The sequence below is a fragment of the Stegastes partitus genome, unplaced genomic scaffold (assembly GCF_000690725.1).
Source record: "Stegastes partitus isolate 25-593 unplaced genomic scaffold, Stegastes_partitus-1.0.2 Scaffold1510, whole genome shotgun sequence".
NCBI classification, from domain to species: domain Eukaryota; kingdom Metazoa; phylum Chordata; class Actinopteri; family Pomacentridae; genus Stegastes; species Stegastes partitus.
In genome coordinates, this window is record NW_007579241.1 from 139,159 (window position 1) to 165,835 (window position 26,677).

The 26,677-nt window shown below is 47.0% G+C and overlaps 2 protein-coding genes and 1 non-coding gene across 3 annotated transcripts in view; 1 reads left to right on the forward strand and 2 right to left on the reverse strand.

Moving 5' to 3' along the window:
* Positions 1-4,760, reverse strand: part of mmp17b (matrix metallopeptidase 17b) — an 8,700-nt gene extending 3,940 nt beyond the window's left edge. Inside the window, exons 1-7 of the mRNA XM_008300204.1 lie at positions 4,638-4,760; positions 4,347-4,479; positions 4,129-4,264; positions 3,946-4,054; positions 2,959-3,136; positions 2,324-2,500; positions 1,634-1,718 (exon numbers count right to left, since the gene is read on the reverse strand). Coding sequence (XP_008298426.1) covers positions 1,634-1,718; positions 2,324-2,500; positions 2,959-3,136; positions 3,946-4,054; positions 4,129-4,264; positions 4,347-4,479; positions 4,638-4,760 — 941 coding nt within the window. The remainder of the gene's footprint in view (positions 1-1,633; positions 1,719-2,323; positions 2,501-2,958; positions 3,137-3,945; positions 4,055-4,128; positions 4,265-4,346; positions 4,480-4,637) is intronic.
* Positions 4,761-12,472: 7,712 nt separating this feature from the next.
* On the reverse strand, positions 12,473-12,544 carry trnaa-ugc (transfer RNA alanine (anticodon UGC)). Its single transcript has one exon. It is a non-coding gene; the product is annotated as a tRNA-Ala (tRNA).
* A 579-nt stretch (positions 12,545-13,123) lies between these two features.
* Positions 13,124-26,677, forward strand: part of zgc:154054 (Alpha-1,3-mannosyl-glycoprotein 4-beta-N-acetylglucosaminyltransferase B-like) — a 22,007-nt gene continuing 8,453 nt past the window's right edge. Inside the window, exons 1-11 of the mRNA XM_008300205.1 lie at positions 13,124-13,214; positions 15,448-15,594; positions 16,819-16,956; positions 17,224-17,357; positions 18,091-18,137; positions 20,276-20,389; positions 20,622-20,697; positions 22,859-22,973; positions 23,057-23,187; positions 23,973-24,080; positions 25,952-26,145. Of these exons, the coding sequence (XP_008298427.1) occupies positions 13,124-13,214; positions 15,448-15,594; positions 16,819-16,956; positions 17,224-17,357; positions 18,091-18,137; positions 20,276-20,389; positions 20,622-20,697; positions 22,859-22,973; positions 23,057-23,187; positions 23,973-24,080; positions 25,952-26,145 (1,295 nt within the window). The remainder of the gene's footprint in view (positions 13,215-15,447; positions 15,595-16,818; positions 16,957-17,223; positions 17,358-18,090; positions 18,138-20,275; positions 20,390-20,621; positions 20,698-22,858; positions 22,974-23,056; positions 23,188-23,972; positions 24,081-25,951; positions 26,146-26,677) is intronic.

The following is a 26,677-nucleotide window of genomic DNA, read 5'->3' on the forward strand; positions in this document are numbered from 1 at the left end:
TGCACTAAGGTGTTGTGATAGACGTTCTGGTCCATGATGCACTAAGGTGCTGTGGTAGACGTTCTGGTTCATGACACTGTTGGTTTTCACTAACTTGCTGTTTCCACTCATGGAGCCCATACTATGATAGAACCTCCAGCATGTTCCACTGTGGGTGCATCTGGCATCAAAACGTTCTCCAGCTTTTCTGAGGACAGAAACACGACGATGCTGACTGAAGAGCTCAAACTTGGACTTGTCCATCCAGAGGACCTTCTGCAGTCATTCTCCAGAAAAAATGAGTTTTTTCTTTTTTTGGATTTTCTTTGAATGCTTTTTCCAAACCTTTTTTCCCACAGAAAAAATGTTGTTGCATGTTGTTGGGGTTGCTGTTGTTCATTTTTCTTTGTTGTGGAACATTTATTGGGGTTTACCCTAACCCTTCCTTCCACGTCCACCACAACACCCTGTTTTGTTGGTCTAGCTCAGTTTATTCTCAGTAGCCTCCCTTCTGCTGTTAGTTTGGAATTTTTCTAGGTTTTGTAGTTTTGTCCATTTTTATAATTATTAGTTTACCCTGTTCTGTTTTCCTCTTAGTTTCCATTTTTGTTCTGTTTTTCAGTTTCATGTCTTTGTTTCATAAAACCTTTAACCCTGACCTGTCTCTGCCTGATCTGTGTCAGCACAACAGTTTAGTGTAAGTCTAAAGTTGGACATCCAGCCAGAGAAGCTCGATAGCTCTTTGTGAAGCTGCATTCTTCATTAAATTAACCAGCCACTCGTGGATTCTTTCCAGTAGCACTTCTTTTAGACTAAATGACATGACCGCCGCCTTTGGCTCCACCTAGTGGAGCATTTTTGGTTTTGTTTGTGTTATGTCATGCTGGAGTGAAGGGGGACCAGGTGCTCCGAGGTGGCAATCAGCTGATTGGTCCAGCTGCGGTGAGGCGTGGCTTGCCTTCCACTCTTCAGACCTGCATTCACCATATAAGATGCCAGCTGCCACAAGTCGACGCCGGATCGCAGTAAACCCCGAGTTAGTTTATGCTCGTTCATATACTCTGCTCGTTGTTTTGATTCTGCTCCTAACTCTGCTTTCCTGTGCTCCAGGTTCACCACGCTCGCTGCCTTCAGAGAGCCACCGTTCATTCCCTCCTCCTCACTGCCTGGATTCTTCTGGATCCAGCTCTCCATATCCTCCGTGTCCCTCCGCTGAAGTCTTCTGGTCCACCTCCGTCTCCTCCGGCTCCCCTCCCTACCATCAGTATTGTAGTTTTTCAATCTCTCGTCTACTCAGTTGGGAGTGTTAGTATTTGGTTTGTATTCATCGCAGTAAGTTTGTTTGCAATTCTGTAAATTTCGTTCGTCGTCCTCTAGAGGGCGTTTTGATAAATATCCTGTGGTAAGTATTCGTTAGTGGTAGTTCATATTACCCATTTGCTTGTTGCTTGGTTTCTCAATTAGTGTTTGTATTTTTGAATAAATATTCTTATTGCTTTCAACTGTTTGGTGGTCGAGTCATCTGTCTGCACCTTTGCCTGTCAAACCGTGACACTAAAACTGGTTGAGTGAAATCGTATTTACAATAGGTTTTGTTGAGTTTCATTAAAATACTCATTCTGAAATCCGTCAGTCCTCCTTCTGTAATTCGTACCCATGTCGGTGCTGATGGTGGGTTCTGTGGCGAGGATCAGGGGCGAGTCGAGGAGCATCAGTCGCCAGCAGCTGGTTCCTTTTACCTAAATCACACGTCAGGTCAGTTCAGACAGTAAAGCAGCTGCACACTGTAATTAGACACAACAAAGCTAAACGCGCTCATGGATCATCAGACCTCTAGAAATGTACAGCGGATGGTCCCTCATCACTTCACCTGTAATGTCCATCTGGCAGCTTCATCTCACTCTAGTTCAATAAAATAATTAGTGTGACTTCTCCAAACATCCTGAACTGTCTTCAGGGATCAGTTGACTGACACGTCAGTAAATTCCTACATCTACTGAAACATTGGGAGGATGCATCCTCATGAACAGCTGTCTGTCAGTCCTTCCATGACATTATGCAAAGAGAGCTGAATGAGGAAGTGATTCTCTGTGAACAACGCTGCAGTCACACATTTCAGAGAACATCCTTCTTTTGATCCTTGAGTCTTTACAATACATGGCTTTGACATGAGCTTCTGAATGTGGAGGATAAAACGGGTTCTCTGTCCGGCCTCAGTACCAGCAGAGGTCGGGTCAGGCAGCTGATCTGCAGCTGTCCTCATTCATCCATCACTGCAGTGCTGCAACGCTGCACTTTGATCAGAGTTAGTGAGTAAATCCTTACGAAGGTCCGACCTTCTTACCGTAGAGCTGGGTGATCTGCTCCAGGTCCGGGGCTCCCAGGCGGTACTGGAGGGGGTCTCCAGCAGGACCCTGGTAGTACGGCCTCATCACGGAGTGGCGGGATGAGGAGTGAGCGAGGCCCAGAGCGTGGCCGAACTCGTGGACCAGAACCGTGAACAGGTCGGTCCCCTCAGAGGCTGGAAGTCACGAGGAGAAAGAGAGAACCATGGTGAAGCTGCGGTTCTCATGTTCAGTCATAAAAGACGCCTCGTTCATTAAACATCACAAGATGGTTCAGAAACAGACTGAAAAAGAGCATCGAATGGAAATTGGACTTTTGGGACAGAACAGGACAGAGAAACTTAATTTAATTCACTTTTGTTTGTACAGCGCAACTTGCGACGTGCGTCATCTCACAGCGCAAACGCTTCCCACAGTGACGACCTGAGAGTTTAAACGGAGAACCCAACGAGCCAGAGCAGCCTCTGGACTCCCTCTGAGCAGGCGCTCAGCAACGGACCTACAGCGCTGGAAGCAGCTCCTCAGTCACAGCTGCTCAGGAAGACGTGTTTCCACTCGGCTCCGTTCCCAAAACGTCAGAAGGATCTCAAGGTGTGCAGCAACGCCACACAGATGGTATGAGAAGGTCTCTCACCTGGCTGTCTGAAGGTCCACTCCTCCTCTGCATCCAGATGAACGCCTCCAGCCCGAGCCGGGTCTGAGGGGAAGAAAGCGTGTCCGACCGCACCGCCCGCCCCATCAAAGGGATAGCCGTCACCGTGGTAACCATGGAGAAAGTCTACCTGCAGGTCCGCTGCCTCCGGACTGCCCACCTGGAGACAGACGGCAGCCAAGATGATGCTACAGCAACAGGCAGTGAGTCTGGAGTCTATCCCAGCTGACCGAGGGTGAGGGCAGGGCACACCTGGACAGGTAACATCCATCACAGGCCCGTTCCTACTCAGGTTATACCATCTCAAAGCCTCCGCCCCTCTGTCTGGAAGCCTTCTTTACATATCCATAGTTTAAATGTTAGCTCTGAAATTTTAGACTGACGTATCAAATACGTGGTAAAAGATGTGTTTTATATGTCTTATACATGTTTTCTATATGTTGTATATATGTTTTACATACGTTTCATTCCCTTCAACCACCTTTCAGCAGGTTTTTTTCTCACATTGAAATCTGAGGCTGTTTGAAGAACATCTGAGACGACTGAAGACAAACACACAAAAATCCAAACACACACACACACACACACACACCTACACACACACACACACACCTACACACACACACTCACACACTCACACACACACACCTACACACACTCTCACACACACTCCTACATTCTACGGTCATGTGCTCACTTTGTCTCTGTGACGGCTTCACTTCTTCTAATCACAGAATCTTTGATCCAGCCTTACAGGTTCTGAATCAAACCAGTGACATGAAGCTTCAGGTTTGTATCAAAGTGAGCTGAAGGGCAGCTGAAGAAGCATCAGAACATCTGGAACATATGAATCTAGCAGCTACCTTTACCAACGTCCAGATGTGATGCTATTGAAGCTCAGGCAGAAATATTCGTGAAAGCTGACTTGAGACCAGCTGGGCTGTCAGTAATGCAGACAAATGAAAGAACCTCGTGGAAGTCCAGCGGTGTCGGCTCGGCCCAAACTCTCAAAGCGTAGAAGACGAGGGAGCGAACGGTCTCCCGGGAAATGTGAGAAGAGGAAGGATATGAACGCAACCTGAGGATGAAACACAGTCAGACAGAAGCAAACATCTTGTGCAGCTACTCGGTCCAGACTGAACCTCAGCCAACCTCCAGTTGATGTTCCTTCGGGTCCACATGGAGACAGCCCTTCTCTTCCTCAGCTTTCTCCCCTCGGCTTTGGAGGCTTCTTCCTGGTCAGGCAGGGAGCAGCGAGGACTTGTCATCAATGCCATCGTCTCCTCATCTAAACATCAAAGCACAGAAGAAGCAGGAGTCACGAACAGAACGTCAGGTTTAACGAGCGAGGCACCATCTGCAGTCCTCACCTACAACTCCGGTGTCTCTGAGGCCTGCAAACCTCTGCATGGCCCTGACAGCGTCAGTGACGGCGGTCCAGGCCTGCAGCTGCCCGGTGGAGGGGTCTGAAGGTGGCAGGTAACCATACCTCATCAGCCAGTCCTGTGGGAAGGAGACAGAACCACTGAACAGGCTGCCCTTCAGTCCCAATCAGGGAAGAGGCCAACTCAAAGTCCTGGGTACAAGTGATGTTCTATTCAAGCTCTGTCCAGACAGTCTGAATCATTTCCCCTCATGAATATTCATGACAGAAGTCTCACCACCAGGCGGGAGCCTTGGTCTTCAGTGGGTGTGACTGGTGTAATGGAGGACGCTGGGGTCACACCAGAAGCTGCTCCAGTCCGTCCGCTGCTCAGGCAGAGTAACACAATCCACATCTTCATCCTGGCTACATGCTTTAGTGCCAGTTATTCACTTCACAGGAATCACGTAAAGCCGAGCAGACCTTCTCTCCCTGAAACGAAGCAGTTTACAGTCACCAACAAGCTGAGTAACGGCTGGGGTTAGTGACAGGGCAAACTGATCTACAGTCAATGAGAACATGACCACCAATATATGGACCCATGAAGGTACTGAGATGCTCGTAAGTGGGCCTCAAATGAACTTTGTTTAAATGCCGTTTTAATTCATCTTTGCTGCTCTCATCAAACACTGAACTATTTCCATTTAGTCATCGTTATGAGGGAAGTTGTTCTTGTTTTAATGTGTCCTGAACTAACGAAGGATGGAAAGGATTTGGTCATAAACCAAAGTAATGGACAGTTCTAAGGGTTAGGGTTCACCTGATGGTGGCGCTACATGACAAGGCATCATCGAAGCTACAAGAATTCATGCAGCCAAAAGTCCTTGAACCCTAATTGGTTGTTTGTGTTCGACTGGACCTGTTGGAGCGTTTCCTGACTTGTTACTGAGCTGACCCGAACCCTCAGAGGGAGTCCAGAGGCAGCTTTGGGTTGTCGGGTTCTGTTCAGACTGGTAGCGTCTGTACCTGCCTGTGTTCAGGCTGTGAGACGACGTGTTGTGAACACCTGTGGTCCATGTTGAAAGCCCATTCCTCCACCTCCACCTCCTCCCTACGGTTTCTCCGTCACCCCGTCGTATATATTCCACACATCGTAGTAATATGAATGTAATAATGTAATGCCAAAAGCATTCCACTATGCAATAACCAGGACCACCTCATCCTTGTGTCTATAGTCTTCTTTAAAAAAAACAAACACATCTTCTGTATATAATGTTTTTTTCTCTTGCAGTTTTTGCACTGTTTCTGTTTCTGTTTCTGTTTCTGTTTCTGTTTCTTTCCTACTTTCTGCGCCGGGTGTTCCACTTATTCTGAACTGTACTGACTGAACACTGTTGTGACGGTGAACTTTCCCCACTGTGGGATCAATACAGTTATCTTTATCTTTAAGCTACAGCCTAATTTTTGTTGTCAGTGAGCTTTAAAAAAGAAAAAACATCCAATAATAGTAAATTCTTCTGTCTGATGTGCAGTTAATTATAATACTTTTAGCTTTGTTCCTCCTTTGTCATGAGGCAAACCGTCATATTTTACCCATATGATGAAATGTACACAGTTACAGTAAATCCAGGTTTGAACGGCGGTAAACGGTGAATGTTCTGCACTTCTGTAGCGCTTGTCTACCTTGCGGTACTCAAAGTGCTTCACAGTGTTTCTCATTCACTCCAACGGCCACAGAGCTCCATGCAGGGTGCTGCCTGCCATCGGGGGCAGCTTCAGGTTCAGGGTCTTGGCCAAGGAGGGGATCAAACCACCAAGCTTTCGATCAGAGGACAACCGCTCAACCACCTGAACCACAGCCGCCCCAAAAATAAAGAAACAAGTGACGCCTGCAGAACATCATTTGAATCACTAAAATCGACTTGGGATCAGTCTCTGGGGACCATGACTACATAGAAGGCCGACGGTCGAACGTTTGGATCCAGCACACAGCGGACGGACCACAGACGTGAGACAAACCGCTGCGTTAGTCTCATTTTATCTTCCCAGGATCGGTTCTCTCTTGTTAAACTAGTCTGAAGGTTTTTGACCAAACACATTCTGATTCACACTCTTGGGACCATGAAACCAGATCAGTCTGGGAAAGCACACCAATCAGATCTGCTGGGACCCATCACCTCTTCCTGGCCTTTTGGTCCACTGACCCTCTGACTGACCCAAAGAAGCGCTAAACGTGTTTCTCAGTCGGTTCTTCTTTCCGGATTCTTCAGTCACGCTAATAAATGAAGCTATTAAATGCCTTTAACCTGCTTCGGCTTTCTGTGCTCAAGTCTTTCCTGGTCAGGTGACAGGACATCAACTCATTACTGCAAAACCAGGAAGAACTCTGACATCCAAAGTCACAATAGTTAAAGCGGGCCGGGGGAGGAAGTTGACGGGAAACACCAACGTGGTATTCCCACCGGAGACGTGATCTACCAGAAGCAATCAGAAGATTGAAGTATTAGCATAAAGTGCTGCTGTGCTGGTGGATGTCAGGGAGGGCCGCTGTCAGTCAGAAGATGCTTCATTTAATCAAGGTTCACGGTTCAGTCGGAGCGCGGGGGTAAAGTAATGAGATCAGGGCAGCAGGAAAAGAAGGAAATGACAAAAAGGAGCAGATTGTCTACAGCAGACACACAAAGTGTACAAGACACAAGCTTTGCTGTGATGACTGCAGACAAACTGAAAGACAACAGGAGGCACTGAAACCACTGGCAGGCTCACTGACATCTGAGCTGGGTTTGTGGTTCAGTAGAACCTGAGGCTCGAGTGTTTCGTTTGGGTCATTAAACAAAAAACCACAGAATGAATGTGTTCAGTCCGATTAATCGACGCGGCTCTGAAATACAAAATCACACAAATGTTTTTCATTGTGTCACTGAGGATTCTACATCACATCACTGCATTTGTTTTTCAGTCGTTCTATCACACTTAAACGGATTAAAAGCTGTTTTTGCTGACGGTTACTACGGTAACTTCTGTCACGACAGCGCAGAACGCTGTCAGAACATCCTGCTGCGACCACGTGGACCGACTGAGAGGGCTATGGCTATGGCTATGGTTAGGGTTAGGATTAGCCCTAACCATAACCATAACCATAACCATGCGGTACCAGTTCTGGGTCAGTGGCAGCGGTCAGAATGTGAGCAGGTCTTGATTACAGCTGACTTCTATCCTTGTTTCTTTCTGTGTATCTCGTTGCTGTAATGTGTGAAATAAAGTTCAGATGTCTTCATTCAGCCTGTGGAACGGTCACATATCTGCCATATTTAAATAAACTGTCAGTTCACCAGCGATGTTGGATTTACCTGAAGGCACAGGCACCAGTCTTCCCATCACTCACCTGCCGGACTGTTTTAGTCCATCTCAGCCTAGAAAGTTTCAGGTTCCTCTTTACCACGATTCATCACTTTCTTCTGTCCTCTTCTGAACAATAAAATACACAAATAACAAGACAAACCACAGCAAGCTGCTGAAGCGTGGAACGCTGCAACCAGCGTCAGACCAGCTGAAGTGTTTGCTGCTTACCGTCCTCCGCTGTGTGTCCGACCTCCTCCAGACCCGTCGCTGTCTGTGGACAGATGGTCCTTTCTCTCCCTGAAAGCCGCCCAGCCTCCACTCCGCCCACCGTCACGCCGCCAGGACAAACGTCCTCCTGCTCTCACAGGGACAGACTTCTGTCTTTGTCCATCCGTCCACTTATATACATTACATATTCAGTGTAGAAAACAAAAGTAGAAGCTTTTAAAGGTCTAAAATTAAAACAATCAGTTCTGGTGCAGCAGGAATCCTGCATCCGACCCACAAAGGATTAACGAACAAAGATGGTTTAGAGAGAGAGAGAGAGAGAGAGAGAGAGAGAGTGTGTGTGTGTGTGTGTGTGTGTGTGTGTGTGTGTGTGTGTGTGTGTGTGTGAGAACATCTGCATGTTCATGTGTGTCTTCTGTCATGACAGCATTAACATTTTACACACAATCCTCTTAACGTGAGGATTAAACAAAAGTAAAATGAAGACGAACAGATTTGTTGTTTCCCTTTTTCTTGGTTTCTTCTTCGTGTCTAAGCCAGCTGACCTCCTTCTGCTGCCGTCCGTCTATGAAGACATTCATCCCAGAGTAGGCCTGAAGTCTACCTGAAGTGGAACAGTGGCTCTTACATACCTTCTCTGGATCCTGTGTGTATGTTCAACTAGTTGGTGTTGTTCATGGTTCTGGAGGCGGATCCACATCAATACTAATATCATTTCGATCTTTGTGGGTTGTCCTCCGATCGTCTCCTGCAGCGTCCCACTGGGATCATTATGTTCTATCTAATCTGCTCTTTGTCTGCTGAAGGTAGAAACACATTTAGGAAACCTGATTCCTCTGATGTGTTTCTGCAGCAGGACCGTCTGCCGACGGACCTCCAGCTGTTTCTCTTCAGTGGACGTTCTGGCAGGTCCAAACACTCTGTTCTGATCTTTGTTTCTGATCTGCAACAGGAACATGCTGCACATTTGCAAATAGGTATTGATAGCACAGTGCTACAATAAAAACCTCAAGACGTACGTGTTTTCATTGGCTGCTCTTAATAGTATTCAGCCATCCATCATCTCTCCTCCTTAACCCTCACTGGGGGGCGGAGCCTATCCCAGCTGACTGAGGGTGAAGGCAGGTTCACCTGGACAGGTAACCAGTCTATCACAGGGCTACACTTAGAGACAGACAACCAAGCACACTCACATTCACACCTACGGACAATTTACAATCACCAATTAACCTCAGCATGTTTCTGGACTGTGGGAGGAAGCCGGAGAACCCGGAGAGAACCCACGCTGCACGGGGAGAACATGGAGACTCCACGCAGGAAGATCCCGGGTGTCCTCACCGGGACGCCAACCGGCGACCTTCTAGCTGTGAGGCCACGGTGCTAACCACTGAGCTGTTTTAGTATTTCATTCTATTGTTTCTGTTTGACAATGTGATTTTACAGCCCAGTGGACTCGTAGCTTAGCTTAGCTTAGCTTAGCTTAGCTTTGCTACATGTTGCCCCAGTAGACTCGTAGCTTAGCTTAGCTTAGCTTTGCTACATGTTGCCCCAGTGGACTCGTAGCTCAGCTTATCTACCTGTCCACTGGGGTGATTTTCCCTGCGCGAGATCGCATTGCTTCTGAATATCGTCCTCTTGCTTGGCGTGCACTACCGGGCCACTTGGGGGTCACATGACAGCCACTCTCCTATTCACCCAATAGATGCCAGTCCTGTAGAAGTGGCAAACCAACATGGCGGCTCGGCAGCAAACATTTGTTTTAATTACAAAAACCGTTCAGCGAAAAGTATAAAAACATTTGAGAAAGAGGCTATGCAGCTGCAGGGTCTGTCCTCATTTTAGTTCAACAGCAGCTCAAATGAGCTTACGGGCGACGCTACGCCTCGTCACGGGAAACACTCCGTGACGCTCCAGAACAGGACACGGGGCATTGATTTTGCCGGATCCAGTGGACACATAGCGTTAGCATAGCATTCGCATAGCATTACCATTGCATTACAAACAATAAATGAACTTCCTGGACATCAATCACATTTTAATCTTGCATTCCTCCGTCCCGCCGCTGGGACGTTCAGTCCACGTGCGTTGCTCCTCAATCTAGTTTCCCGACAATTTACACATCAGATGAAAGCTCAGAGTCTCGTGTTTCAGATGATATAAACTTTTTTGACCTGCAGCAACCACAGCATTGACACAAAGAGCTTTTTGCACAGAAAAGCAAAACATTAAAGTTTCACTGTTCTTACCTCTGAAGGCTCTCTGCAGCTCAAACATCGGTCATTCCTCACCAGCTTGGTCTTATTACACATTCAGTGAATATAATTCAGTAAAATCATCTGATCCGCAACACAAACATCACCAAAATGTTATTATCGGTTCATTGAGCCATTATCAACATTTCATGAAGATTTCATGAAAACCCGTTGGCTACATTTTGAGTTATCGAGCTAACAAGCAGACAGATAAACCGTAACCTCCTTGGCGGTGGTCATCAACAAAGATCTAAAGTAACCACACTATCAAATATGTTGCAATAATAAAAGAACAATATAAAGATAGAATCTCAGAGATTTCTGGAAACCAACAGAAGCCTGAACAGAAACCATTCTGGTCACATCAGCCGTCCAACAGTTTACAGTTTGAACAATGTTTTTACCTCTTCTCATGAAATGATTGTGACGATGCCATTTATTCTTGATAGGTAAAGTGTAGATCATCAAACCTTTACTCATATCACAATAGACATACAATACACACGACAGTAACTAAACCACAATGAACTGTGTGTTCAGGCTTAAACTAAACTGGAGGTCCTGAACAACAGGATGAAGGGTTTAGTTTCAGTTTTTCCACCTTGATGTCATGCATCAGAATGTCCAACATCCTTCTTTAAATGTCACTAGTACTGAGTCTGGCCCCTGACATGGATCAGTGTTCAGACATGGTGGCGTTCTGTCCACCAGCTGCTTGATGGAGTCAGTGGGCAGGACGTCCCACTCTTCAGTCACATCCTGAAGTCAGACCTGGGTCCACCTGCTAACTGGGACTCAGTGTGTGATCACTGGACCTGGTCTAAGTGATCACTGATGTGTAGAAACAGAATTAAAAAGAGGAATGCATCTGAAAACAACAATTATTCCAGCTGTGTGGGCGGCGGTGTGGTACACGCAGCACAATTCACTGTACTTTGTCTTTTTTAACAAGTGTTGGAAATGATAATCTCGTGTGTGTCCCAGCAGTGTGTCCACATATTTAATAGATGTACAAGCACCCTGCTGGTATCGATGTAAACCACACCAACAGACTTCAGTGGAGAGGCTTTGGGTCCGTCAGCGCTGGAGACTGATGACATGGAGGCTCTGATCAGGATGTTCTGGAGCCTCCATGTGTCTTTCTGCAGCTTCGACGTCCACGTGACAAAATGACAAGAACTGAACGAGGTCTGGATGTGAACGTGATCACCACGGCGTGGAGATGCAGCTCCTGACCAATCAGCTGATTGTCACTCTTCATTTAAGGTGTTCGAGGACTCGAGCAGCGTTTTTATGACTTTAAATGTGCTCTGATTATTGCAGTTATGGTCTGTAGCTGGGTCATGTAACAGATACAATCACAGTTTGCTGTGTACATGGAGATTAAACATTTCTTCAGTTACCGTGACAACAGGCCACTTCCTCATGAATGCAGCAGGTCAGAGGTCAGTCGGCCGATGGAGGAGAATATATGAATGAAGCTGCTGTTGGTCTGCACGGTGCCTCTGAACGACCCTGTCTCAGTCCTGGATCCGTCCACAGCGTCAACACATCTGCAGCTCAGTTAGTTATCAAACTACTGGCAGGGTAGGATGGTGGAATATCTGCGGACGCATTAGCCTGATGCTAACAGGTTAGCATTAACAGGCTGCTGGTCTGACCGACCTGAGCCACAGCAGGTTTACAAAGAGAACAGTGTTGAAGCGACGTTACTAATGTGGATGTCGGAGCAGAGATCATAAGACCTTATGACCAAATCCCATCTGAGCACAAAGTCACAATAAAGCACTGACTTGGAAAAATCCTTCTGCTGCTTACTCTTTTTTTAGACACGAAGATTAAGACGTTATTTGGTTCAATCAAATAACTGAAAAAGCAGAATAACCCAAAAAAGAAGTAGCTCACATTCACCAGCAGCAGCAGCTCGTGCATTGGTGGATGTTTAAAGAAAAACATCATCAGCAAAGTAGCCACGATATACATTTATATATATATAGTACATGCACGTCGATCTATACCTCTGTCTGGATGTAGGACATGATTATAACGCTATCTGGACAGAGGATTTATAGCTACATGCTTCTATTGATATGTCTACATGTGTGTGTGTAAGATCTGGACCGATAAGTACAGACACACACAGACTCGGGCTGCAGCCCGGCCACCACCAGCACATATCTAAGGTGTAAGAAATGTTCTGGTTGAGCCCAGTGAAGGGTGGAGATGCCGGTGCTGAACCCAGTAAAAGGTGGAGATGCCGGTGCTGAATCCAGTGAAAGGTGGAGATGCCGGTACTGAACCCAGTAAAAGGTGGAGATGCCGGGGATTGAACCCGGGGCCTCATACATGCAAAGCATGCGCTCTACCACTGAGCTACATCCCCTGACGGTGAGCGGAGGGACGACACGCTATAAGTAAGTTTATTCTGTCAGACCCACGAACCGGTGACGGTTAGAGGTTCTGGTTTGTATAATGTGACGCTATAACAGGCGAGCTGAGAGAAAACACTTTGTCCACGTGTCACATGTCCCATTTATCTGCCCACACAGGTGTCGCTGGTTGCTCGTGTGTGTCACATTTTGGCAGGTTCCGGTAAACGGTGCTGTTTTTAATGTCTGTCCATCTCGGTCCAGTTCTGGAGGAGGCTGCTCTGAGATCAGCTCTGAAACTGCAGAATGTGGAGAACACTGTTCGGATCCGTTCGGACAGGTTCGGAGTTCTCCGGCTCCTCCAGTAGGTGTCGCTGTAGGCTGCAGGTAGAATCCAGGTGATCCGCTGATCGACCGACTGTCGGTACAGACTGAGCCCAGCTCCGGCCCGCAAACAGGCACCATGCTTTATCTTTGTTTGGCTCTGACGTACAGCAGCCAGCAGCCAATCGGCTCTGAGCTCACCTGCAGCTCACCTGCACCTGTCGTCCGCACGGAACCGGCCGTCAGTCGGACTGTTGGTGGGAAATGAAATGAAGCTTTTTCCGTTCAGGTTCGTCTGTCTGCTGGCGTTGGGCTGCTTCGTGTCGGTCAGCTGGATCCGCTCGTTCCCCGGTGATGAAGGTTCGTGAAGCTTTTGTCGGTTTGATTTAGTTTCAACACGGTAACAGAAACCTCCTGGTTAGGGTCGGGTTCTGGTGTCTGACTGACTGATGAACGCGTCAGAAAAACATTTCTGTCACTAGAATATGTCAGCAGACGGACCCCTGGTTCTGCTGGGTCCGCCAAGAACCTGGTTCCAGGAGAACCTCACTGGAACATTCACATCATGAATGAGTTTCAGAGACACCGAGAGGCTGCTGTCACGTGTTTTATGGTTTTATGGTTCATTGCTTGTTTGTGTTTTAAATGAGGTTCTGACATTTAGAGGAGGTTAGGGTTCGGTTGTGAGGTGAGGGAAGAGCTGTTGACTTCCTACAGCTGCTGCCTGGTTGGAAAACACATTTCTAATGTCAGCGGGACTTCCTGGTTCAGTCAAGGCAGGTAATGGATCAGCTGACTTTGGTCCTGCTGGAGCTCAGAACAGACTTCTGGCTTCGCTCCTGCTGCTTCTCCAGCTTCTCTTTGAGCTTGAGCAGCTCTTGGATCACATCTCAGTCATAGTTTGTCTCTCAGCTGGTTCTGCAGGTCCGATTAGGGTCCTAAACAGTCAGGAACCCCTTGGACGCAGTTGGATGTTCCAACAAGACAATTTTATCTATCTATCTATCTAACCAACACAGTCCTCCATCACTGCCCCCCGGCTGCTCTGCCTGTACTCGATCAAATGTAATGAGCCCCAACACACATCAGAGTGGTGAAGAAATGGTTCCATCAGGCTGGAATGAAGGTTCTAGACTGGTCTCCCCAAAGTCCTGACTGGACCCATCCAGAACCTGTGGACTGATGAAGGAACAAGTCTGAGTCAGAAAGACGACAGGTTTAGTTGAACTGCAGCGGTTCTGTCCAGAGGAGTCAGAGATGGACCAGAAGCTGGTGGACGGAACCAGAAGAACCCGACTGAGGAGAACATGGACGTCTAACCAGATATTAACGTTTCTGTGTGAATATTTATGAACCAGCAGGTTTGGTCATATTTCCAGAAGACCTTTAATGAATCTATGAAAGAATCAAAACACAGGATTGTATTTGTGACAAAGACTGATGTGCTTCAGAGAAGATGCAGAGCTGTAGGAGTCACTGTAGCTCATCAGCTGGCTGGAAGAACCTCGTTATGTGAATGGATGTGCTGCAGGTCTTTAACATATCTGCAGTATAGTCACTTCATGGAAAAGGAATCAGGAGGCTGACAGAATCACGGTACTCTGTTTTAGTCAGTATTTAACCGCTTCAAAAGTCTGAATATTTACAAGATGTACAGAACCTACAGATGTTCTGACAGAGTCTGGGAAACGGAACAGGAGCTCAGTGTTGCTGCTGTGACAGGGTTCCATCACCAACACTGACAGACACACTGGGATTATCTGGGAGTGTGGTTGTTCAGCCACCGCCTTGTAGAGCTCCTTCAGACAGGCCTGAAGACGTTCATGCAGTTTCTGAGGCTGGTTCTGTGTATTTGCTCAAACTGGGATCCAGTCGGACTTTCTTCTGACAGAACCTTCAGTGTTGTCGTATGTCTTCATGTTTGGGACAAATAATCATCATCATCATCATCATCATCACGATAATAATCAGAATAATCAGAATAATAATCAGAATAATAAGTTCAAAATGGAACCTCAAAACTCCAGAGAGGTTCCTGGAGGTTATGTGTCGCCCCACTGACACGTCACAAAGGCACACTTTCATCTTAAGAATGTAGTTTTATTGTAATAAACACATTTCAATGTTTCAGCGTGAATCGTATATTGTTTGGTTTAATGATAGATGGACAACACTGGAGATGTTGGGATGTTATGTTCACAGACTTGTTCTGTATTTCTGAGCAAACTGGGATCTTTTCTTACTCCCAACACTTATGTCAAAGTCTCTAATTCAATAAAAGTGCAACCTTTATTGGTTAACATCCACAATATTGTTGACGTCCACCGGATCCCCAAGGAGCCATTTGGAACTCCAAAGGTTCCTCCACAGTGGCAGTGGTGAGGAACCCCAGAAGGTTCCCCAAAGATCTTCTTTTTCTGAGAGTGAGCAAATGATGCAGAATCAGGCTTTGGTGGGACATGGTGAAGTTGTTGCCCCTCATTGTAGCAGCTGCAGGACGCTGATGAAAACCCACGATAAAGCTGACCAACAGTCACAGAACCAGCCAATACACAGTAAGAACTGTTCTCAGCAGTTGTCCTGATGTCTGCAGGTCCAGTGGCACCGCCGGACCTGCAGATGCTGCACGAGCGCCTGGTTTTGGCCGAGGAGTTGGGAGGGAAGGTCAGCAAAGATCTCAGCAGCGTCTTGGAGCAGCTGAGGAACATGTCCAAAGCTGCCAACGGCAGCACGTCTGCAGGTGGGTGATCCAGAACCAGACCTGCGCTGGTTCCTGGAACCAGAACTGAGCCAGTGTAGTCAGCTGGAGAGCTGAGTCGAGCTCCGTAAAGCACATTTCTGCAGTTGGGCCACAGTGCTGCTTCTTTACTGACTGATACGAGCTGATGGGACTTTATGGCAGCGCTGCGTAGAAGCTGTTTCTGTTCACAACGACCTGGACAAGCACACAAAATGAATGTAAACACTTTATAAACAGAGAAGATATGAAGTCATACAACAGCAGTAACAATACAAACATCATGAAGGCACTGATTCTTTGAGACGGAACAGAACGAGCAAAAGGGCGTCGGGTGAGTTTTCAGGTTTCTGAAAATCTCCCCGATGGTCCGGCAGAACTGATTCTTCACTTCTAGAACATTTTTTCTGTGAACAAACGTAGCATTGCATCCGCTGCTTGTTCCGGTTATGTTCTCGATCATCTTGAAGCCAGATCAGCAAATGAGGAAGCTCTTCATTTTGTTCTGATGCTGTCTGAAGGACGTTTAAGTTAACGTCAGAGATGCAGTTCTGTGGTGCTGCTCAGGTCTTCAGATCGTTGTAATCTGGGTTAGGGTGAGTTACAGGGGATGATGGCTAATGGTGAAATACACCAAGAAACAACAAAACCTCAGTCGAGACAATGAGACCTTACAAAGAGCGATTACAGAGCTTCAGGGAAGGAAGAACTGGTTCTGTTCAGGTGGGTTTTAAAAGCTTTTTGAACTGACTGGTTTGTTCCTCAGAGTTGGAGCCAAAACAGTAGAACTGTGCTCCCCTTTGTTTTCAACAGGACCTGCTGCTCAGAGATGTAGAGCCAAACATGCAGTGATTTAAACTTCTACCAGAGAACACTGAGTGATGACACGTAGCTGAAAGAGGACAAATCATTTAAGAAATCTTCAAGTAGTTACATCAACTGACTACAATCAGCCACTTGACGTTCAAATCCCAGTGATCCAGTGATCCAGCCTCCAAACAGGAGGTCCTGTCAGAAACTGGTGACGTTATAGTTCAAGTTGACGGTTTGTGGATTTGGTAAAGCCTTTTAGGGCACAGAGAGAAAACGTCGAGCCAGAGGACAGCAAAGGTCGAGGCCTGAAGTCGAAGCACTTGATCCTGTGTTGAATGTGCCTGCAGCTACTGTGATCAGAGGTTTAATGATTTCTAGTGTTCTACATGGCCTCTCTTTCCCCTCCTGGAACAGAAGCAGTAAAGGAGCCTGCAGCTAATTCCAGCTGGCAGCCATTCCTCCAGCCCAACATCTACCTCTACATGCCCCACCTGAGGCAGCACCCAGACAGCCTTGTGCCGAACGTGCTGCTGGGACGAGGACGCCGCGGAGGTAACAGAAAAACACCGATTCTGTTCTGTATAACCTGCGTTTTTGTAATCTGAAGGAGTGTGACTGAAAACCAAATTGATTTAATAATGTTAAAGTGCAGATGCCTGATCTGGGAATCTGGTCACGTGGAGATTCCTCTGACAGATATCAAGCCTCGTATACAGCGTGACTGTAAAGTGTGGGGGAGGAGTAACGGCCAGAGGCTGTTATCATCCAGATAATGGCAGCAGAGATATCTGTGTTTACGGCTCTGTTTGTGTGCTCCAGTGTCCATCGTCGTGGGTATTCCCACAGTGAAGCGTGAGAAGCAGAGCTACCTGGTCAACACTCTCAGCTCTTTGCTCTTCAGTCTGACGTCCTCGCAGCGCAGAGATCTCCTCGTCGTCGTCTTCGTTGCTGAGGTTAACACGTGCTCACACACGTCTGCTTTTCTTTTCAGGTTCCTCCTTTCACAGAGCACCTCAGGGCAAACCAACGACGCCAGCTTGGCTGCGTGGATTTCAGTCTGCAGAAGTGTCAGTGCAGCATGCGTCCACGGTTTCAATAGTTCAATATTTCAGAGGAATCACTCAGTAGAAAAACAAGCATTAGACAGGAGAACGCTCCCCGTGAGCCCAATCTGAAGCTCCTGCTAACCTGAACTCACCTCCAGCACAGAGCAGCCACTGGCCTCGTGCTGCCCAGTCATGCTCGTGCACCTCTCAGGGTCATAAACCTCCATCAAGACATCACTTCAGATAAGAAGCTGTACTTCTGCAGGTTTTACTGCTGAGAGCGCCAATAAACGTTCCCAGAGCTCCCTCGTTTAACGGCAGCTCATAAATTATGACCTGATGATTAAATGAAGCAGCTTTGATCAGACACACAGAGAAGCTGTTCGACCAGTTGTGCAGCTCATTTTGTTCTTTCTTCATCACGTCAATCAGTTAAAAGCGATGCCAATGCAGGAATTAAAACTGGTTATGTGAAGTCTGGCCTTCGAGGAACGAGCACAATGAGGCTGCCTCGCCCTGTGACATGTCAATTCACTGTTCATTGTTGCAGAAGCATTCAGGAGCTTAGCTTTGGTTTGAACTCACTGTATTGGGAATCCCCCATATCACTGACCTTCTCCTTTTCCTGCCTGCCTTTCAGACAAACTCTGACTATGTGAACAGCATCGGAGACACCATCAGGAACAAGTGAGTGTCTGGGTCGCCTCCCGTGGGCACTTTCGCTCTTACATCACTGCTGCTGCCAGCAGACTTTCTACTTGAAAAAGAGATCTGTTCAGGGGAGCTGCAACCTGCTGTAGCTAGGTGTGGTTTATTTGTTCTGTATGTAAGAATATATCAGTCTTCTTATCATCAGCCTTGTTCACAAAGCTGGCTGCACCTGAGAGTCTGGACGTGGTGGACGAACGCTGTCTCCCTGCTCGTCCTGTGCTGGCTTTTGTTCTGGTCAGACATGGGACAAAGTGCTCTGTCCTCACAGTTAACAGTGTCCATCCATCCATCATCTATACACCGCTTAATCCTCACTAGGGTCGCAGGGGGCGGAGCCTATCCCAGCTGACTTAGGGTGAAGACAGGGGACACCCTGGACAGGTCCAGTCAACATTGTCAATGTGGAAATTCAATTCAAGTCAAGTCGATTTTGTTTGTGTAGCTCAGTTTGCAGCATGTGTCATCTGTCAGCCTGAACATAGTCAGGTACCGGCCACACGGCTTTAAACAGAACCCAACGATCCAGAGCAGCCTTTGGACTCCCTCTGAGCAGGCAGAGTGAAAAGAATTGTAGTAAAAGTTCAGCAGTGACTGTTCAAGAGATTTCTGAGCATCTTCAGACGACATGGTGCTCCTTGTGGTTCTGGATCACCTGCTGATGTGTTGAAACACGGAACAACTGTGGAAACATTTAAGAATCCTTAAAATGTGCACGAACTGCTTTAAAACAGAACATGACCCGACTGAGTCCAGGCCCGTCTTGTTTTTCTGGATGATGTCGTCCGTCAGCATCCTGGGTCGGGCATCGACACCTTACAGCTGGTTTCATGTCCACAGTCCTCCACAGGATCAGAGCTGTTTGTCATTCTGTCCGTCAGTCTGCACAACCTAAAGAGCCGACTGTCATGAGCCTTGGTGGACCATAAGAACAGAAAGAACTTAGTACCAGTTGGTGTTGATCTGGACCTGGTTGGTTCCAGCTGTGAGGTAGAACAGCCGTCTTCCAGTTCCGGACTAATTCCTGCTGGACAGTCGGCTGTAGGAACCTGTGAAAGAACATTAAGGTTCAGATTCACCTTTTAGGAATCTGGATTCTCCACAGAGACTAAAACCAGAAAGACGTTTCTGAAGCCGTCTTGTTTTTGTCAGCATTCAGCGCGAGTTTGTTCCCAGAATGCTGCCTCAAAGGAATTTCAGTGGGGGGAGGCCACGATCCATCGGGGGGGTTCTGGCAATAGTGCAGACGAAAACACACATTAGACACGGCAAAGTATCTGAAAGCACGAAGTTGTCAAAGCACTGCTGGCCTGGTAGCACTCGGAGGAGGATGATCCAGTGGCGCTGGAGCATAGGTGGAGGCGGGCTTTATCCAGCGCTGACTGGAGATCAGGTGTGGAGGAGAGTGAGTGAGAGCTCCCCCTCTGGAAACCCGCCCAGCCTGAAACACCATCACAGCCACCAGGAACCTCAAGCACACACAGCAAAACCCAGTTCTACACAAAAACACAAAACTGGGATCACCACAAAAAGTCTGGCCATAAAAAGACTCCATCTTGTCTCTGTTTATGAGCTGTGAGGTCTGACATCTTCACGTTTTATTTGTGCTGCAGGTTTCTGCAGATCACGGCGTGTAATTGGATTGTAGAGCTAAATCAGAAAAATAATGAGAACAAAAGATTTTTTAAAGATATAGAATGACTAATTCGGGCCTGCAAGGTGTCTCGGTGGTTAGCTCCGTTAGCGCTTCACAGCTAGAAGGTCGCCGGTTGGCGTCCCGGTGAGGACACCCGGGATCTTCCTGCGTGGAGTCTCCATGTTCTCCCCGTGCAGCGTGGGTTCTCTCCGGGTTCTCCGGCTTCCTCCCACAGTCCAGAAACATGCTGAGGTTAATTGGTGATTGTAAATTGTCCGTAGGTGTGAATGTGAGTGTGCTTGGTTGTCTGTCTCTAAGTGTAGCCCTGTGATAGACTGGTTACCTGTCCAGGTGAACCTGCCTTCACCCTGAGTCAGCTGGGATAGGCTCCGCCCCCCTAGTGAGGTTGAAGGTGTAGAGATGATGGATGGCTAGAGATGCGTATTGTGATGGTTGTAGGTAACCAGCTGTTTGTTTGTAGTTTCCTGAAGGAGGTGCAGTCCGGACTGCTGGAGGTCGTCTCCCCGTCGCAGTTTTATTACCCAGACTTCAGCAGCCTCGCAGAGACCTTCGGTGACTCCAAGGACAGAGTCAAGTACGGCCACAAACCCACATGCTGTTTTCTGTAAATGTCGTGTCAGTTGTGTGAAGACACATCGAGGCCGAATCCCTTTCATGGTTTGTTCTGTAAACGAACTCGTTGCTGCTGTTGGCTCATTTAGGACAGAAGACAGGAAACAAGTACATACAGTAGAAAAGGAATATGAGGGGGTAGAAACCCATCCGTCTGCACTTCATTCATGTTTGTGCAACTTGTGTGTTTTTAGATGGCGAACAAAGCAGAACCTGGACTTCAGCTTCCTGATGCTCTACGCTCAGGACAGAGGAACCTATTATGTTCAGGTAGAGGCCAGAACTCAGCCACTGATGTCAGCGTTTTCCTTTCATACTGACAGACATACTGAATGGCAAATCAACGTGTTTGTAGAACTCAACTGTACTCGGTTGTCTCTGCGTGAGTTTTTTCATGAAATTATAGAACCTTCATGAGGAAACACTGCAGGAGCACAAAAAGTGACGACCGTCACTCTTCAGGCTGCAGATCAGCAGCTTGTCTGTGCCACAGTCGCTAGTTTCCTCCACGTTCACAGACAAAAGCAAACAGAACAAACTGCTGCAGGGGAGTTCTTTGACAACCGATGACAGAAAAGTCCTGGGGCCTCATGTACAAAGACTTGCGTGGATTTCATCCTGAAACCTGGCGAACACTTCAATCCTGAAAACTACGTACGCACAAAAAAATCCAGATGAACGAAAGTGTGCGTACGTCGGAATCCAGCACATTTCCTTTGTACATCTCACTCAGCGTGGAACTGACATGTTGGAGAACCAGACTCCTCCCCCTCCACGCCCCCAATTTAAATATGCAAATTAGTATAAACAGGCCGACAGGTGGGATTCCCTCTCTGCAGGATCAGATAACAGAAACCAGGATGAACTCATCCTGTTAGAGCAGATTGTGGGTGATGCTGCTGTCACAGGGGTGGTGGGAGCACACGTAGGTCACTCAGATCCCCCCGAGGTCACTATATATATATATATATATATATATATATATATATATATATATACACACACTATATATATATATATATATATATATATAGTCACACCATATATATATATAACTATATATATATGGTGTAACTCACACATTTATTCACTACACAGCTCATACAATCATCTGCTCGCAGCCAAACACGATACAGGTTCATGTGTAATCATGCCAGGATGTCAAAGAGGAAATCAAAACTTTGTCTCATGTCAGATTACTCAGTTTATTATTTTCCAACATGAGGCAGGAGGAGACTGAGACCCAGTCGCTACAAATTGCACGTTCATGTCGTCCTGTTCAGCTGCACTGTGGGAGCTTGATGTATCTGGCTGACATTCGGATGGTTCCATCCCACACAGCTGGCATGGCTCGGCTCAGTGTGGACTGGCACAGTCCCGGTCGGTCGGCCAGCTCCCTCTGAGACCCTGTGGCTCGGAAGCCCAGTGGGTCAGCACCTGTATGGGCACAGGTAGGACATGGCTCCTGGACGTGTTGGGCTCCAATAATGGCTGCAGCTCCGCGCACAGTTCTCAGCGAATTGCCCTCAGGAACGCAAAGCGCTGATTATCCAGTCGTGGTCCTGAGGTCTCTGGAAACCCGTTCTCTTGGCTCTGCTCCATTGGTAACATCCTCCAGCAGGTCCAAAGCTGCCGTTGTTGTTAACGGTGTCTTCTGCACCATTTTATATAAACTTTTATATCCGCTCATCTGATTGTAAACACCTGGATGTGTTCATTGTTCATCTAAGTGTCTCTGATGTGCACATCACTTTGAGGAATGACCTTTTTTTACATTGTTTTGTACATTTTTATATTCCCAGCATCACCTCTAGGTGTCACCAACGGCTCAAAGCAATAGAAACATGCGTACGCCAGTCAAGAAGTTGGCGTAGAGGACCGCACATTTCCACGTTCATTTCACTCTTGATACATCTGAACATGAGCGTGGAAAAGTGCGAACGCACACTTTGTACATGAGGCCCCTGGAGAGCTGAACTGAGTGATCATCAGAGTCACAACACAAGTTGGACAAACGTTGGCGAGCGGTGAAAGCAGGGTTAGGCTTTATTTCTGGTCAATAACGTCCCGTGTTTTCACACTGGTCTTTGTGGAAATGCAAGCCATGTTTTTCCTGGAGCATAGCTACTCGACACCAGCACCTAAGAGGCTCATCCTGCTAACTCCAGCGTCTGGTAGCTGCTCTGTCACTTGGAACCATGAACAATGGGGGTAATAGAGAAACGGCAGATTTCTATTAAACCCACTATTGCTGGCATCAAACATACTGCTCTCTCTCAGAAATGTTGAATTTGTGGACAAGTTCCAAGACAGAACCTCGTTTCTTTGGAGAACATTAGTAAAAAATCATTTCCAACAGAAAACCTGCAGGAGGAGGATTTGCTTTTTATAATTTATAGTAAAAATGTGTGTTTCTGTTTCTGTGTTCCAGTTAGAAGATGATGTTGTTGCAAAGGCAGGCTACTACAGCGACATGAAGACCTTCGCCACCAGGGAGGAGTCCAAGCCGTGGCTCTACCTGGAGTTCTCCCAGCTGGGATTCATAGGTGTGTTTTAAAGTAATGAATCCCTTCATTGAAACGTTTGTTTTTTAACAAATCTAAGTCCATGTGCACGTTCGTGTCTCCAGGCAAGATGTTTCGGACCCGTGACCTCCCAATGATCGCTGAGTTCTTCCTGATGTTCCACAGAGACAAACCCATCGACTGGCTGTTAGACCACATCCTGTGGGTGAAGGTGTGCAACCCGGAGAAAGACCAGGTGAGTCCGCTGTACCTGGAGTTGAGCCAAAGCTCTTAACAAGGTGCAAATGAGTCGCTTCAAAGTATTCAGACGCCTTTAGGTTAGATGGATAAACCAGGCTTTGGTCCCATCAGTCTTCACTCAGTAACACATGAAGACAAACTCGTTTAGAAACATTGGCACATTTATCAGAAACCTAAAACTAGACGCCCTCCTTTTCAGAGGTGTTCAGACTGTGGGTTCAGTGGCCGACAGAAGCCTCTCTGGCTGCAGCTCGGACTCTTCCTGTTGAAGCCGATACAGGCTTTGCAGGCCTCAGTTTGGTCCATTCCTGCCATCTTCCAGCATCCTCTCAGCCAGACTGGACTGAAAATGTCTCTCCTCAGCTGGTCTGTGCTGTTTGAGTCTGTAGCTCAAAGAGCGTCAGATGTTGTGGTGACCAGCACTCTGGGCCCGTATGATGATCTTTAACGGATCAGCTGCAGCCAATCAGAATGAACCTGGCCGTGACAGCAGCTCTGAATGCTTTTAGAAACGAGAGATTTCAGGTTTTGAGTTTAAAAACATACGTTTCCGTTGTCACTTGGTGTCGCTAAACGGGACAATTGTGCCCATTTAAAGTTCCATTTCCGTGTTGTGAAGGGACCTCCTACACAACGCTCAGCTGCTTCAGGCCACGTTGGTCAAGAAGAATCAGGAAAATAACCAAATAAAAATCTTTTGAGAGGGGCAGGATAAAACCAAGATGTATGTAAACTGGTCTTCAGCGGTAAATAGCTGAGGTTTGTGTGTTCTTTCTCCAGAAACACTGTAATGGACAGAAGGCGTTGCTCAAGCAGAGGTACAAGCCTTCCCTCTTCCAGCATGTCGGCCTGCACTCCTCTCTGCCCGGAAAACTCCAGATTCTCAAGGTGAGCGTGAAGCAGGGATCCTCCACAGGAACATGACGACATTGAAGCGGTGCAGCAGCTTTAAGCCTCACACAGGCAACGGATGTAAAATAATGAGTAATAAAACAATCAGAAAATAAGAAAATCCTTAGAATCAAACGGGCTGTTTTGGGTCTGTTAGAACCAGTCGCTGCTCTGATGTTATGATACGGGTTAAACTGCATCTGGTACATCAAGTTAGTTTCACTTCTCTGGACTTGACTTCACACAGACGGTTCTGAAGAACATCGTGTCATTATCTGCTGTTCAGAACAGGGACGAGGGGAATCGTTTGGGTCAAACATTTGCAAGCAGAGACATGAGTAACTGTCGTAAAAGGTCCTGCGCTGAATCAGAATAAGAGCCATGAGTCAAGAGACGGTCGCTGCAGAGGTCAGGATGGTGAGGATACCAGTCAAACCAGGAAGGCAGCAATGCTGGTTGAGTACTGACTGGCCCTCAGGTGGGATGGCAGCTATGACATGAGGTCAGCAGGACTCAGATGTTGTGGAGGTGAACTGGGCTCAATAGCAGTAAAAATATCCCTCATATTCTACCACTACAAACTACCCTTTGTAAATGTTTTACTGAACCTTTATTTTAGAGGTAAGTTCATTAAGAGCTGATTTTTAAGCCAGAAATCCTGTCAAGAGGGATGAGCAGCGGTTTAAGCTGTTCGTTTGACATCTGGTTCAGGTTCAAGGTGAGTTGCTGACAAGAACCCGCCCGATTCCCTGAAGGACCCAGTGGTTGAACAGTCTGATTAAACAGGACTTCTAACTGAACTTTGGCACTTTTTTATTTTATTTACCCTAACCCAGGTAAAAATGTTTGAGAACCAGTTCTCATTTGCAAACATGAGCTGGCCGAGAGGCGCCGGCAGGAACAAACACATTACAGACAGACACATGAACACGACAGAACAAAACTAAACATAGGAAGCATGTGAGTGAGAAACTATGTGCGTGAGGTGTAAGACAGTATGTGTGTATATATATATATGTATATGTATGTATGTAAGTAAAGTCCGGCGTGATCAGCAGGACCAACAGTCGACTACAGTCTGTTGGACTTTGAGCTTGAAGGTGGTGAGCGCAGTCAGAGCTGCAAGTTGGAGAGTGTTTTGTAAGATGCTCCGGCTGTTCGCTGCTGCAAAGCAAAAGGAGAAAATAGTAGAAGTACTGGGATGATGAGCCTGATGTAGTCACTGGACCCAGTATGTTGAAGATTCTGGGTGACGTGAAGAAGAGAGGACCGGCAGGGAGGCGTCTGGGCCAGAACTGACTGGTAAATGAAATGAAACCAGTGGTGAAGCTGCCGAGTCTGAACGGAGGCCACCTCACCACTTCATAGAGGTGGCAGTGGTGGGTGTGGAAGGAGCATTAGTGGCAAAGCAGATGGCTGAGTGATGAAGAGTCCAGTGTTTGAACACGCTGCTTGAGGCCATTTTGTAAATGATGTCGCCATAACCCAGAATCGGGAGTGTTGTCATGGTGACGAGGGCATGGTTCGCAGCGTGTGTGAAGGAGGCTTTACTTTGCTTTTACTGTCTGCTGATGACCTTTGAATCCCTCTCAGTGTAAATCTTTGTGCTACAGCCACAGTTTTATTTAAAGTGAATACAGCTAAACTCCAGATCGAGATTTACCGATTCAATGTGGGAACTGTGTGGAAGGCGGTGGTTACAGATGATGTGATTTGTTCCTGAAAACAAACATCTGAACAGACAGTTGTTTAGAACGTCTGGCTTCTGTTCCTCTCCTACAACATCTCAATGTTCCCTGATCTGTCTGAGGAGTAAAACGGGTTTCAGTGGCTCTTCTGAAGCTGCTGTCTGTCTGTTTCTCCTCCAGGACAAGGACTTTGAGAAGCAGACTCTGTACCAGGCCCATGAAAACCCAACTGCAGAGCTGAGCAGCAGCATGAAGCACTACCAGCAGCACAGTCTGGACCGGCTTTACAGAGGACAAGACTTCTTCTGGGCACTGACACCCGTCCAGGGCGACTACGTCCTCCTCAGCTTCCCCCGACCGATCCGCATATCTGGGTCAGTTCTGTTTTATCATCAATGACCAAAAGTTGAATCGCAGCCAGCTGGTGCACGACGAGAGTCACAACAGAATTAAATCAGGAACGGGAAGGACGGCCATTTTGTTCTTTCCTTCAGTGTAGTTTCCTTCCCCTGAATGATGTTTTCTAGAAACAGTGCAGACTGCAGGTTGTAGAGTTCTACAGACAGCTTCTGTCTTCTGCTGTGAGCAACGCCTTAATGCACAGAAAGGTGAGTGAACGTCGAACATGGAGGTGACAAACCACCAGACGTCAGTGTCGTGGCTTTACAAGCTGTCTTCGTGTTTCTCACAATGTCAGTAAAACGTGTAGTTCTGTCTTCATTCAAGTCAGTTTATTTACAATGAGAACTGTTTGTCCTCAAGACTGAAGGGAATTAAGGTGAGATTAACGACATTATTGATCACGTTGCACCTTGCAGCTGTTTAGTTATGTAGCGACAACCGCACAAAACCATCCATCATCCATCCATCCATCCATCCATCCATCCATCCATCCATCCATCCATC